Source organism: Ranitomeya imitator, chromosome 2 (assembly GCF_032444005.1).
Source record: "Ranitomeya imitator isolate aRanImi1 chromosome 2, aRanImi1.pri, whole genome shotgun sequence".
Taxonomy (NCBI): domain Eukaryota; kingdom Metazoa; phylum Chordata; class Amphibia; order Anura; family Dendrobatidae; genus Ranitomeya; species Ranitomeya imitator.
Window position 1 is genome coordinate 385,052,058 of NC_091283.1, and position 15,030 is coordinate 385,067,087.

The 15,030-nt window shown below is 45.6% G+C and overlaps 2 protein-coding genes across 2 annotated transcripts in view; both read left to right on the forward strand.

The window, feature by feature from the left end:
• Positions 1–4,978, forward strand: part of LOC138664086 (oocyte zinc finger protein XlCOF8.4-like) — a 30,139-nt gene extending 25,161 nt beyond the window's left edge. The window contains exon 8 of the mRNA XM_069750516.1: positions 4,847–4,978. The gene's annotated coding sequence lies outside the window, so the exon portion shown is untranslated. The remainder of the gene's footprint in view (positions 1–4,846) is intronic.
• The window catches only part of LOC138664091 (zinc finger protein 84-like), a 76,109-nt gene extending 69,867 nt beyond the window's left edge, over positions 1–6,242 (forward strand). The window contains exon 8 of the mRNA XM_069750520.1: positions 5,225–6,242. Within this exon, the coding sequence (XP_069606621.1) occupies positions 5,225–6,114 (890 nt within the window). The 3' untranslated portion in view covers positions 6,115–6,242. The remainder of the gene's footprint in view (positions 1–5,224) is intronic.
• Positions 6,243–15,030: the final 8,788 nt, after the last annotated feature.

Below are 15,030 nucleotides of genomic sequence, written 5' to 3' on the forward strand. Positions count from 1 at the left end.
TGCAGCCACCCCAGAGTATAATGCAACCACCACCCTACAGAATATAATGCAGCCACCCCACAGAGTATAATGCAGCCACCCCAGAGTATAATGTAACCCCCTATAGAATATAATACAGCTCACCTCCCCATAATATATAATGTTGCCCCCATAGAATATAATGCAGCCCCCCATAGCATATAACACAGCCTCCCCCATAGAATATAATATACTCCCCATAGTATATAGCAAAGCCTGCATAGTATATAGCACAACCCGCATAGTATATAGCATAGCCTACATAATATAGCACAGCCCGCGTAGTAAACACAGCCCACACAGCAGTATACAGCACAGCCCACACAGTAGTATACAGCACAGACCACACAGTAGTATACAGCACAGCCCGCGTAGTATATACAGCACAGCCCACACAGTAGTATATACAGCACAGCCCACACAGTAGTATATACAGCACTGCCCTCACAGTAGTATTCCCTTCCTTTGAGGTCCATGTGGTCAGACTCTACGTCCCCTTCTCCATGCGAGTGGCGGTGGTGTATCGTCCTCCCGGCCCCTCTCATCAGTTCCTGGATCACTTTGCCACCTGGCTAACACACTTTCTCTCCTGTGACACCCCCACCCTTATCATGGGTGATTTCAACATCCCCATTGCCTCTCCCCTCTCCCCATCTGCTTCTCACCTTTTATCTCTATCCTCCTCTTTTGGCCTCTCGCAGCATACTAACTCTCCAACACATGAAGATGGAAACTCCCTTGACTTGGTCTTCTCCCGACTTTGCTCAGTGGATGACTTCACAAACTCCCCTCTCCCGCTCTCTGACCATAACCTTCTTTCATTCTCTATCAAGAACTGCCATCCCGCTCAGGTCACCCCCACCTTCCACACCTATAGAAACATACAGGCCATTAACACCCAGAAACTTATGATGAACTTGCAGTCCTCATTGGCCCCTATTTCCTCCATCTCATGTCCTGATTCTGCATTGAAGCATTACAATGAAACCCTGCAAAGTGCTCTGGATGAAGCTGCTCCTCCTATACATAAAACAACTCGGCACAGACGGCAACAACCGTGGCACACGCTGCAAACACGTTTCCTGCAGCGGTGCTCCAGGTGCGCAGAACGTCTGTGGAGAAAATCTAATCTACCCGAAGATTTCATCCATTATAAGTTCATGCTAAAGACATACAATTCTGCCCTTCACCTCTCCAAACAAACCTACTTCAACACCCTCATCACCTCCCTGTCCAATAACCCTAAACGTCTCTTTGACACGTTCCAGTCCCTACTCAACCCAAGAGAGCAGGCCCCAACCACGGATCTCCGTGCTGACGATCTGGCCAATTACTTCAAAGAAAAAATTGACCACATTCGACAGGAAATCATCTCCCAATCTCTTCATACCATGCACTGTCCTCCCTCCCCCACTGCATCTAGTTCACTCTCTGACTTTGAAGCAGTTACAGAAGAAGAAGTAAGCAGGCTCCTTGCATCTTCTCGCCCGACCACTTGCACCAGTGACCCCATTCCGTCACATCTCCTCCAGTCCCTTTCCCCGGCTATCACCTCTCACCTAACAAAAATATTCAACCTTTCCCTCACTTCCGGTATTTTTCCCTCCTCATTTAAGCATGCCATCATACATCCATTACTTAAAAAACCATCCCTCGATCAAAACTGTGCCGCTAATTATAGACCTGTCTCTAATCTTCCCTTCATCTCTAAACTCCTCGAACGCCTGGTCCACTCCCGTCTTACCCGCTATCTCTCAGATAACTCTCTTCTCGACCCTCTTCAATCTGGCTTCCGCTCTTTACACTCTACTGAAACTGCCCTCATTAAAGTCTCTAATGACCTACTAACAGCTAAATCTAATGGTCACTACTCCATGCTAATTCTCTTGGATCTCTCTGCAGCATTCGACACTGTGGATCATCAGCTCCTCCTCACTATGCTCCGCTCCATCGGCCTCAAGGACACCGTTCTCTCCTGGTTCTCCTCCTATCTCTCTGACCGATCCTTCACTGTATGTTTTGCTGGTTCCTCCTCCTCTCACCTTCCCCTTACTGTTGGGGTTCCTCAAGGATCAGTCCTAGGCCCCCTACTCTTCTCGTTGTATACTGCCCCTATTGGACAAACAATCAGTAGATTTGGTTTCCAGTACCATCTCTATGCTGACGACACCCAATTATACACTTCTGCTCCCGATATCACACCGACCTTTTTAGAAAACACCAGTGATTGTCTTACCGCTGTCTCTAACATCATGTCCTCCCTCTATCTGAAACTAAACCTGTCAAAAACTGAACTCCTCGTGTTCTCTCCCTCTACTAACCTACCTTTGCCTGACATTGCCATCTCCGTGTGCGGTTCCACCATTACTCCAAAGCAACATGCCCGCTGCCTTGGGGTCATCCTTGATTCTGACCTTTCATTCACCCCCTACATCCGATCACTGGCTCGCTCTTCTTACCTGCATCTCAAAAACATTTCTAGAATTCGCCCTTTTCTTAATTTCGACTCTGCAAAAACTCTGACTGTTTCACTTATTCATTCTCGTCTGGACTATTGTAACTCTCTACTAATCGGTCTCCCTCTTGCAAAACTCTCCCCGCTCCAATCTGTCCTGAATGCTGCAGCCAGGATCATATTCCTCACCAACCGTTACACCGATGCCTCTACCCTGTGCCAGTCATTACACTGGCTACCCATCCACTCCAGAATCCAGTACAAAACTACTACCCTCATCCACAAAGCACTCCATGGCTCAGCACCACCCTACATCTCCTCCCTGGTATCAGTCTACCACCCTACCCGTGCCCTCCGCTCCGCTAATGACCTCAGGTTAGCATCCTCAATAATCAGAACCTCCCACTCCCGTCTCCAAGACTTTACACGTGCTGCGCCGATTCTTTGGAATGCACTACCTAGGTTAATACAATTAATCCCCAATCCCCACAGTTTTAAGCGTGCCCTAAAAACTCATTTGTTCAGACTGGCCTACCGCCTCAATGCATTAACCTAACGATCCCTGTGTGGCCTATTTATAATAAAAAAAAAAAAAAAAAAAAAAGGTTCCTCGCATCATGTTCTCATACACTTTATGCAGTATTAGCCCTCTGTGTCTGTACTGCTACATACTTAGGCAGGTAACTGGTTCATGCAGCTTTACATGAACACCTGAGCCTTACACTATAGCTGGTCCGAATAACTAAAGCAATTGTTACCATCCACCTCTCGTGTCTCCCCTTTTCCCCATAGTTTGTAAGCTTGCGAGCAGGGCCCTCACTCCTCCTGGTATCTGTTTTGAACTGTATTTCTGTTATGCTGTAATGTCTATTGTCTGTACAAGTCCCCTCTATAATTTGTAAAGCGCTGCGGAATATGTTGGCGCTATATAAATAAAATTATTATTATTATTATTATTATAGTATATACTGCACAACCAATACAGCACTATATACAGCACAGCCGACACACTACTATATACAGCACAGCCCACACAGTGCTCTATACAGCACAGCCCACACAGTGCTATATACAGCACAGCCCACGCAGTAGTATACAGCACAGCCCACACAGTACTATATACAGCACAGCCCACAGAGTACTATATGCAGCACAGCCCACACAGTAGTATACAGCACAGCCCACACAGTATTATATACAGCACAGCCCACAGAGTACTATATACAGCTCAGCCTACAGAGTACTATATACAGCACAGCCCACACAGTACTATATACAGCACAGCCCACGCAGTAGTATACAGCACAGCCTGCAGCTCTCCTCCTCCTCCCCCCCTCGAGAATGGCCCCACAGTCCAGTAAAAAAAAAAAACTCTCCTCACCTCTCCTCGTGCCCCGCGTTGCTTCCTGCTCCTGTCTCAGCGGCTGCAGTCTGTGCAGCAGGACACAGCAGGTGCATGATGATATGACGTCATCGGGCACCCGCAGTGTCAGAGGCAGAGCGGAGAATGATGGAAGAGGGAGCGTCTGTAGACGCTCTTTTCTCCATCACTGCATTCAACTGTACACCGGTATAGTTGAATGTGACGCGGGGAGGTGAGTCGGAGGCGGATCGAGCGGCCCACTACTGGCACCGGCCCTTCTGGCATTTGCCAGAAGTGCCCGATGGCCAGTCCGACCCTGCTATGTGGCTGCTATATACATACATACATACATACATACATACATACATATTCTAGAATACCCGATGCGTTAGTTTGTTGTGCACAAAGGTGTCCGTTACCTGTAAGCTAGGTGATCTTTGAAAGAACCAACGACTGTGAACCATGGATTACAGAGGACACTGCTGCAAATTCATTTTCAGATCCCCAGTGCTCCCATATTCATGATGGAATCCAATGCTTTCTGTTGAGTTCCAATACATATAAAATAGTATAAAAAACTTCTCATATCTTGTATCTATCGCTTAGTTTCTTTAAAAAAAAATACAAAACCTACACTTGCATAAAAGCCATTGCTTATTTTTAAGTGACCACATTTCTGTGCTCTGTGCTAGATGCAAGTATATACATGTCAGGGAGTGTATGAGAGATGAACACTATTTAATAGCACTGACTTGTAGTTAAATTTATAAGGGTCCACTGAACATGAAACTGCAAATGATTGCTGACAGGTGAAGTGAAACCAGAACCTACAGAGAATACGGCTTCACCAGAGATGTGAAAATATTGAAAAAGCACAACCTGGTGGCCTAACATCATAATCATCTATTCCTTGGGTAGTAGTCTCCTGTCTTAGTCAGTCTATATAGATAATATAAATATTAATATAATTTCAATGCAGTGTTATTGACAAATAATTTTATTCTTGGCAGATGACGGTACCAGGAGCTCAGAGGGACATCTGATATTTTCAGATTTTGCAGCAGGGGATCAAGGTATCATATCAGATACATATGAAGTAGATATAATTATCACCGATATACCTCAAGCCCTTCTTAGGAAAAATCTATCATCTGATCCTTTTAAACGGGTCCTTTCTTCTACTTCATTAAAAGAAAATATGGATAACAAAAACCCCAAAAGTACTGATGAACATGAAGTAGCTCACACAGGGGAGAAACCATTTTCATCTTCACAATCTGGGAAATGTTACAATACTAAATCAAGATTTCAATCACATCAGAGAAGTCACTCAGGGAAGAAGCTATTTTCATGTTTAAAATGTGGGAAATATTTTAAAAGGAAATTAGATCTTGTTTCACATCAAAAAACTCATACAGGGGAGAAGACATTTTTATGCTCAGAATGTGGGAAATGTTTTAGTGAGAAAAAAATTCTTGTTAGACATCAGAGAACTCACACAGGGGAAAAAACATTTTTATGTTCCGAATGTGGGGATTGTTTTAATCAGAAATTACATCTTGTTAGACATCAGAGAACTCACACAGGGCAAAAGCCATTTTCATGTTCAGAATGTGGTAAATGTTTTATTGATAAAACACATCTTGTTACACATCAGAGAACTCACACTGGTGAAAAGCCATTTTCATGCTCAGAATGTGGGAAATGTTTTAGTTTGAAAAAAACTCTTGTGAAACATCAAATAACTCACACAGGGGAGAAACCGTTTTTATGTTCCGAATGTGGGAGTTGTTTTAATCAAATATCACATCTTGTTAGACATCAGAGAACTCACACTGGTGAAAAGCCTTTTCCATGTTTGGAATGTGGGAAATGTTTTAGACGTAAATTCGATCTTGTTACACATCAGAGAAGGCACACAGGGGAAAAGCCATTTTCATGTTCAGAATGTGGGAAATGTTTTATAGAGAAATCACATCTTGTTAAGCATCAGAGAACTCACACTGGGCAAAAGCCATTTTCATGTTCAGAATGTGGGAAATGTTTTAAAGATAAATCACATCTTATTACACATCGGAGAACTCACACGGGGGAAAAGCCATTTTCATGTTCAGAATGTGGGAAATGTTTTATAGATAAATCATATCTTGTTAAACATCAGAGAACTCACATATTGGAGATGCCATTTTCATGTTTAAAATGTGAGAAATATTTTAAAAGGAAATCAAATCTTGTTTCGCATCAAAAAACTCACAAAATTCAGGTAGATGCTATTTGATTAAAATGGTCATCTTTCCAAAGTTGCTATACTTATTCCTAGCTATTCCGCTGCTATTGTCACAACAAGATATTAATTAAATGCAGCGTTTAGAAGAATTATATGGGGTGAGAAGGGAAGAACATGTATAAGATTGCTCAAGCTACAATTGCCCAGAAGAGAGGGAGGTACATTGTGAATTGGATTTGTGGGGTCTCCCATTTTGCCAATGTACAATTGGAGCAACAGTTGAGCCCTCGGGTGTCACTGTGCGCTCTGATCCAGCTTGGTAACGATGAGCTCCCTGATGATATTAGAGAGCACTCGGTTTTGTGGCAAACTATTTTTTTTTAATTCGTTTTGTTAATTCCAGAATAAACTACACAATACACACGTTTGCATTTGTCATTATCAGTAACAGTATGAAATACAGATAGGTGTCATGCATCGTTATATCTGAAAGTATTGCAAAAGTAACAAACTGTGCATGTTAAATCACTGACGTCTTATAAATCACCTAGTATACAACATTTAACTACATTAACTTAACAATAACAATAATGCGCCGCCAAAAGGAGAATTAATACAGATTTCACCCTGTAAGTGATGCCCCCCAGACCACGAAGACTATAAAGTATTATAAGAGGAGTTCCATCTACCCCAGATCTTTTCAAATTTGCCTGGGCATCCTCTGTTTTGATATAGTGTACGCTCATACGGGATAATCGAATTCACCAGATCAACCCAGGCTCTGAGAGATGGACAAGAACCACCCATCCATCGTAATGCTAACACCTTTCGTGCCATAAAAAGTGACTCTCGTAGAAATATTCCGGTGTAATGATCCCAAGCTTCCGCATCCCACACCCCAAATAAGCAGATCAGTGGTTCAAGTGGGACAGGAATCAGCAATAAGGATGTTAAAAAAGTCGTCACCTCCCTCCAATACTGAAGAATAACAGGGCATTTCCAAATCATATGGATGAAATCCGCATCACCTGAATGGCACCTCAAGCAATCCAACGAGTGGAGGCGGCCCATTTTAAAAAGCCGCACCGGGGTCAAATAAGACTGATATAGAATATATAATTGAGTCATTTTATTATTAATTGAGGGAGAGACTTTAGTTGGGGACTCCAAAATATCCTCCCATTCTTCTCCTGATACATCAGGAAGAAGTCCCTCCCACTTCCCTTTGACGGAATTTATAGTAAACCCATCTCCCATGGACAACAAATAAGTATATAAGGAGGAAATAAGTCCTTGAGGGCCCTGTGAGTTGAGAATACCTATCAAAGGTAAGGATGAAATAGCTCGATCCACACCCATACTCCGCATGTGTGATTGAAAGGCTGATCTTAGCTGTAAATAACGGAAGAACTGAGACCTCGGAACACTGTGGGTATTCTGTAATTGTACAAAGGATGCAAAGACCACCTGGTTATATACATCTCTCACCGAGAGAACACCATGCGAGATCCAAAAATTAGTGGATGGATGGTTCAATAGTCCCGGAAAGTAACTATTATTCCACAGAGGCATTTCAGCTACTACATCTACAAATCCAGTAACTTTTTTAATTTGTCTCCATATTGATCGTGCCAGCCGGTGCAACTGCAGCAAACGGGGGGCATTAACTTTCTCTAGTTCTAGAAACCCCAGTGGACAATCAGCCCGGGCACCATGGAGCAAATGGCTCTCCGAGTTAGGCAGGGAATTATTAGGCATCCATTTATTTATCGCCTTGGCCTGGCCGGCGAGATAATATAAGTAGAAATCCGGCAAAGCCGCCCCACCCCCCTGCTTCGGCCTCTGTAATGTCGACAATTTAAGTTTGGGCCTAGTTTTCCCCCATATAAAGGATGTAACCAGGGAGTTTAAACTCGCGAAGAAGTGTTTGGGAATGGGCACGGCACTGTGCTGAAGGCAATAGTTAAGCTTAGGGAGCAGTATCATTTTAATTAGATTAATTCGGCCGGCAACCGAGAGCGGGAGTTTGTTCCAGGTTGTAAATTTAATTCTAACCAAATCTAATAGTGGGTAGATATTAAGTTGCAGATCTAATTGGCTGTATTTAGACATGTGAATACCTAAATATTTGAAACTGGATAAAATGGGAAGCGGCGAGAGAGTTTCAAGGCAGGGTGCCGGGGTATGTGAGAGAGGGAACAAAGCAGATTTATCCCAGTTTATATATAGCCCTGAGAATTTACTGAATTTATCTATAGTTGCTATCACCTGTGGTAACGTTTCCTCTACTTTGTCCATAAATATCACCATATCGTCAGCATAGAGACCGATGGTATCCACTCGATCCGCAATATTTATTCCCTTAATACCATCAAAGGTTCTTATGCGTATTGCCAAGGCGAAGAGGGCCGGGGATAGAGGACATCCCTGGCGAGTTCCCCTGTAAAGGGAAAAGGGCTCAGAAATGGCATTATTCACAACTATACGTGCCCTGGGCTTCATATATAGTATATCTATCCCTCTTAGAAATTTGTCCCCAAAACCGTATTTCCTCAGACACGCAGATAGAAAGGGCCACTCGAGAGAGTCGAAAGCCTTGGCTGTATCTAACGATGCTAGTGCCCAGTTATTATCTGTTTCTAGGGAGCTATACTGAATCACTGATTGAACCCGTCTAATATTGATGGAGGTGCTTTTTCCAGGCATGAAGCCAGTCTGGTCAGGGTGTATAAGGTCTAATATGATTGTGTTCAGTCTAGTAGCCAAAATTTTAGTAAAGATTTTATAATCCACATTTACCAACGATATAGAACGATATGACCCACATTCCAGAGGATCCTTCCCCTCTTTCCTGAGCATAACAATATTTGCATCATAAAATGTTTCGGGCACAGATCCTCCCTCCCATATTTCCTGAAGTACCTTCAATAAGAGTGGTGCCAGTTGATCACAATATTTCTTGTAAAACTCAATAGGAAACCCATCCGGCCCAGGGGCCTTTCCAGTGGCCATATCCGTCATAGCATGTTCTACTTCCTCCATGGTAAATTCAGCGTCCATAAAGGCCCGCTGGGTTGGACTCAACAAAGGAAACACTATATCTGATAAATAATCCAAACACTCAAAGACATCAAGACCACTACCAGATTTATACAGCGCCTCATAGTAATCATGAAAACACTGAAGTATCTTATCCGTGGAAGATACCAATGAGCCGTCAAGTGTGCGGATTTGTAGTATAGTATTGGAGGTATTGTGTTGGCGTACTAAGAAGGCAAGGAGTGTGCTAGCCTGGTTCCCTAGCTCGAAGTAGGATTGACGGGTAAAGAATAATTTGCGTTTTGACTTAGTGTCTGCATGTTGAACATATAACCTCTGAGAGGCAAGCCACTCAGCCCTGTTACCACTAGTTTGACTAGTTATATAGGCAGCCTCCGAGTCTTTCAGCCGCTGCTCTATCTCATCATCTTCCCCCGCCGTCACCCTTTTAATGTAGGAAATTGTGGAGGACAAACACCCCCTTAAATAGGCTTTTAGAGTATCCCAAAACAAACCAAGATTTTGGGGTTCCGGGTGAGTTGAAGTAAAACAATTCAGCTGGTCAACCGTTCTATCATTAGAGTCCATTAATTTTAACCAGAAAGGGTTCAACTTCCAGGGCATATTATTATATGATTGGCCATATTTAAGTTTGAGGATAACCGGACTGTGGTCCGAAATCCCTCTACTGCCGTGCTCAACACTATCCACCCACAGTGCCAAATTACTAGAACCGAATATGTAGTCTATGCGAGATAAAGATTGCCTAGTGGATGAGTGGCAGGTATATCCTTTAGTCTCCGGATGACGCACTCTCCATAAATCCAGCCATCCACTACCACCCATAAACAACGCCAATTGGGAGGCGGGCCAAGACAGGGGATCCCCAATTGTCGTGTCATCTAATCTCAATCTGTCCAGGGACCCATCCATGACTAGGTTAAGATCTCCCATACAAATAACCCTAGCATCAGGATAATTTAAGGAGAAACCCAATGCCATGCGAAGGATCGAAGTGCTAGCGGGGGCGGGGGGGGTTATAGATACATAATATCACATATTCTCGCGAGTTGACAAATGCATGTACAAAGACAAAGCGACCCTCCGGATCCCGTCGTGCCTCCCTGGCCTCCCATCTAACATCTCTATGTATTAACAAAGAAACCCCTCTCGAGTAGCTGGTGTGGAATGCGTGGAGAGACCACTGCACCCACGGTTTTTGTGTATATCGAGCTGTGTCTCTAGTCAAATGCGTCTCCACTAGTGCCACAATATGCAGGCGATACCGTCTAATCTGCGAGAATACTTTAATTTTCTTCTGGGGGGTTTTGATACCTCGTATATTCCAGGTCATAAATATGATCTCAGATCCCATATTGATACTTAAAAGAAAGGGAGATGTGAAGTAGTACTCGGGTCCGGTTCAGAGGCACCAAACAAGGCATAAAAATAGTGTTGGCGGCAACCATACACATTGAACAATCAAAACTAATACAAAAAACAGCCCAACATAATGTAACTTGAACAGTAAAGAAGTACAATCCTGCACTCCTGTGATCAAATAGAAAAGGGGATATCCTCACTGACTCCAGCGTCTGGTATTATTAATAAGCTCAGCACCCACACGAAGAGCTCCTTTTTCCCCATGTTGCCATTAGACAGAAAAAGCCGATTAGGAGTCATTTACAGTGGACACCCTGTAGGACCGCAACCATTCGGTGACCTCCGCCGGGTTCGTAAAGAATAAGGAGGAACCATCATGGACAATACGTAGTCGAGCAGGATAAAGCATGGCGTAGATAATATTTTTATCCCGTAGCTGTTTCTTAATTTCCATAAACCGCACCCGCTGTTTCTGGAGCTCCATTGAGAAATCCGGGAAAATTGATATGGTAGCATTGTTGAATTTAATAGGACCCTTCTGTCGCGCCAAGCGGAGTATCTGCTGCCCGACTAATCCACCTGTCCCCCCGCTATTCCCCGGCCTCTCCCCTTTGTCAATCCCTTCACTGGCTCCCCATTGCCCAGAGACTCCACTACAAAACCCTAACCATGACGTACAAAGCCATCCACAACCTGTCTCCTCCATACATCTGTGACCTCGTCTCCCGGTACTTACCTACCCGCAACCTCCGATCCTCACAAGATCTCCTAATCTGCTCCCCTCTTATCTCCTCTTCCCATAATCGTATACAAGATTTCTCTCGCGTATCACCCCTACTCTGGAACCCTCTACCACAACACATCAGACTCTCGCCTACCATCGAAACCTTCAAAAAGAACCTGAAGACCCACCTCTTCAGACAAGCCTACAACCTGCAGTAGCCACTGATCAACCAAACCGCTGCATGACCATCTCTACCCTCACCTACTGTATCCTCACCCATCCCTTGTAGATTGTGAGCCTTCGCGGGCAGGGTCCTCATTCCTCCTGTACCAGTTATGACTTGTATTGTTCAAGATTATTGTACTTGTTTTTATTATGTATACCCCTCCTCACATGTAAAGCGCCATGGAATAAATGGCGCTATAACAATAAATAATAATAATAATAATAATAGCATCCCTATCCCTGCAGTTGAGGAGGCGTGCCAAAAAAGGTCTAGGCGGAGCTCCAGGGGGGAGAGGTCTCGTTGGGACCCTATGGGCCCTCTCCACCGAGAATGTTGAGGAGAATCCATTTCCCAGAGAGGTTTTAAGCCAGTCTTCCAGAAATTGTTCAGGTTGCTGACCCTCCGAGCGCTCTGGCAGGCCAATAATTCGAATGTTATTGCGGCGCAGTCTATTCTCCAGGTCATCTGCCTTTTGTTTTCAGGCGTTTATGGAACCGGCGACTTTTTTCAGAGTAGTCTCCATAGGGGTGATAGTATCCTCCACATGGGACACTCGTGTTTCAACCTCTGAAATGCGTCCTCTCATGGCCTGCATATCATGCCGCAGACGACCCACTTCAGTGTGCACGTCCTCTATCTTTTCAGTAAGGGACGATCTAGTGAGGGATATAGCCTGCATTAATTGCTCAGATGCTTGTTTAAGGGTCAGTTCTTCTTGCTCTCCCTCCTCAATACCATCGGAGGGGCGATTTTTACGCTGGGCCGGCGTAGAATTATTCCTGAGAGTACGTACATTATCAGGGGGATCCTCCCTGGAGTATTTCCTTAATTTCTCAGCAGCCCCTACCCCTTTGGAGTGATACATGGTGGGCAGCAGAAGGAGCTATACAAGTCAGCGGGCACAGCAGGATATAAGGCTGTGTTTTAGAGAAATCAAAAAGCAGCTGGCATAAGGAGAGTTGTAAAAAGTATTAAATGTAGCCTAAGGTGTTATATATCAGGACGGGCCCACAGCCACCACAGGAGGACCAGCAGGGAGGGGGTTAATCCCTCCAAAGTTATGGCGCCGGTGAAAGAGATGTCTGTCTGGCAGGGGGGCGTAGGGCCCAATCTTTCAGGGCACACACACCACGCCGCCCCTGTATATCCCGGGTTATCTGTTCACCTCTTGAGCAGCAACGTTAGAGTGATGAGGAGCGCCTCTTCCCTCACTGTCAGGGCGTGCACACTGGTAATGGCCGCCATCCCCCGCATTCACCGCCGCCTGTTCCGGAGCTCTCAGCCCCTGCACACCGATGTCACACAGCGTTCACCGTTGAAGAGCGCAGCTCCACCGAGTCCAGCAGAGGAGAAGCCGGGTATCAGAAGAAGCCGGTGCTGCGTCTTGTCCCGCCGGCGCGCGCACCAAGATGGCCGCCGCTGCACAGGTACCCTCCGTCCGCCCAGACCACTCACGGATTCCGAGTCCCGGGTCCTCACTGCAGCCTTTTGGGGAGGTCACCCGACTCCCGGGGGTCCCAGGCGCCAATGCCAGCCGATACCGCTGGCAAACAAGGGGTCTTAATGGCAGGATAAAATCAGGATGGCCGGAGCTCTCACGAGTCACGTCTTTCCTCCCCAGTTACATAGCCACGCCCCCGTGGCAAACTATTTTGACATGGAGGAGCGGGAATAAAATCTGTGAAGGGACAAGTGATCTGTCTCCCTTTCAGCCATTTCTAAGCAATCCTAAATTTATGAATAATTGTCCACCTGTGCATTATTTAACCTTGGCAAAACAGGGATGCACTAAGTTGTTTACGTCTCTTCATCAGACTTGACATGTTGGATCAGAATTTCTCCCTACTATCTTTTAAAACAATAACACAGCGCTTTTCTTTTTTTAGACAGTGGCCATTCCACTTCCTTCAGGCACGTAGCCTAGGCCAAAAATATACTAGTGGTAGGAGAGACACAGCTCAGATGAATAACATGGAGGTCTTTCTTAAAACCTCGAGATTGCAGAATGCTTCAATGAACAAAATATTCTCCATACTACGTCAGCGTTGGTCTTGGGAGAGACACCGGGTCTTCTAGATGGGTAATTTGGATGCTATAATGTCACAGAAGAAATTTATTCCCTATAGTAGTTACACAGACATGGCTTTAGTGATTCTCCATAGGACATACATCACTCCGTCAATGCATGACAAAATTTCACCTACAATATTGTATACATGCTCAAAATGTGGAACATACAACACAGACACCCTCCTTCACCTGTGGAGTTTTCCAGGAATACAAGATCTATGGCTTAGGATACATATAGTGATGAGCGAGTCTGCTCGTTACTTGAGATTTCCGAGCATGGTCGGGTGATCTCCGAGTATTTTGGGCGTGTTCGGATATTTAGTTTGTGTCACTGCAGCTACATGATTGTTATGCTCGTGCCCTGACTGGGTGGTGTGAGCATGGGAACGTGGCCCGACTGTGCCACAAACCAGACTACCATGGAAGGGGCGTGACTAAGCAGCTACCTTGGTGTTCACTGGAGCCTCTGATGAGTTCAGGCTTGTGCGGCAGGTAGCTGCCAGGTACCACTCCAGGGCGTTGTCTGGCTGTGGCAGCTGATTCCACTGAGGGACGAAACCCTAGTGACAGGTGCGAGCTAGTACAGTCAGGCACGGCTTTCACTCTGGCAGGCAGGCGGGCCCAGCTGGCACTCTAGGCAGGCAGGCGGAAATGGTTGGCACTCAAGGCAGGCGGGCATGGCTAGCGGGACTGAAACTGGTTCGGGTAGGGCAGGAGCATAGGTAGGTATGAGTAGGGATCAGATAGGAACCAGTTCAGACAGGAGGAACATTGTAACACAGGCAGGAATGAGTAGGATAAGGAAGCAGACAGGAACCAGTACAGACCAAAGAAGCAGAACCGCAGGAGTCAGAGCAGAACCGCAGGAGGCGGAGCACAGTAGAACTACAGGAGGTGGAGCAGTGCAGAACTGAAGGAGGCGGAGCAAAGCAGAACCGCAGTAGGCAGAGCAAAGCAGAACCGCAGTAGGCGGAGCAGAGCAGAACCGCAGGAGGCGGAGCAGAGTAGAACTGCAGGAGCGCAGCAGAGAGCAGAGCTGCAGGTTGCGCAGCAGAGAGGAGAGCCGCAGGTTGCGGAGCAAAGAGCAGAGCTGCAGGTTGCAGAGCAAAGAGTAGAGCCGCAGGTTGCGGAGCAAAGAGCAGAGCCGCAGGTTGTGAAGCAAAGCCGCAGGTTGTGGAGCAGAAGGAGTCAATGCAAGGAAACACAGCAGGATAGAAAAGGCTACAGACAGGGATACAAACAGACACAGTTATAGGACTTAGTTCCTACAGGAACAGGTACGGGACAAAGCACAGAAACAAGGATTCAGAGCAGGGTACAAAGCCCCCCTGGGTGGCTGAAACAAGAGACACAGGTACAGGCCAGGGTACGAAGCACCCCTGGGTGGCTGAAACGAGAGACACAGCAAGACAGAACCTGGCAATTCAGCAGCAAGACACTAACTGAGAAAGTACATTGCTCAGGCATCCCCCTAGGGGATGCCTTAAGTACCTGATGCCTCTTGGCAATTGGCTGGGCACACTTT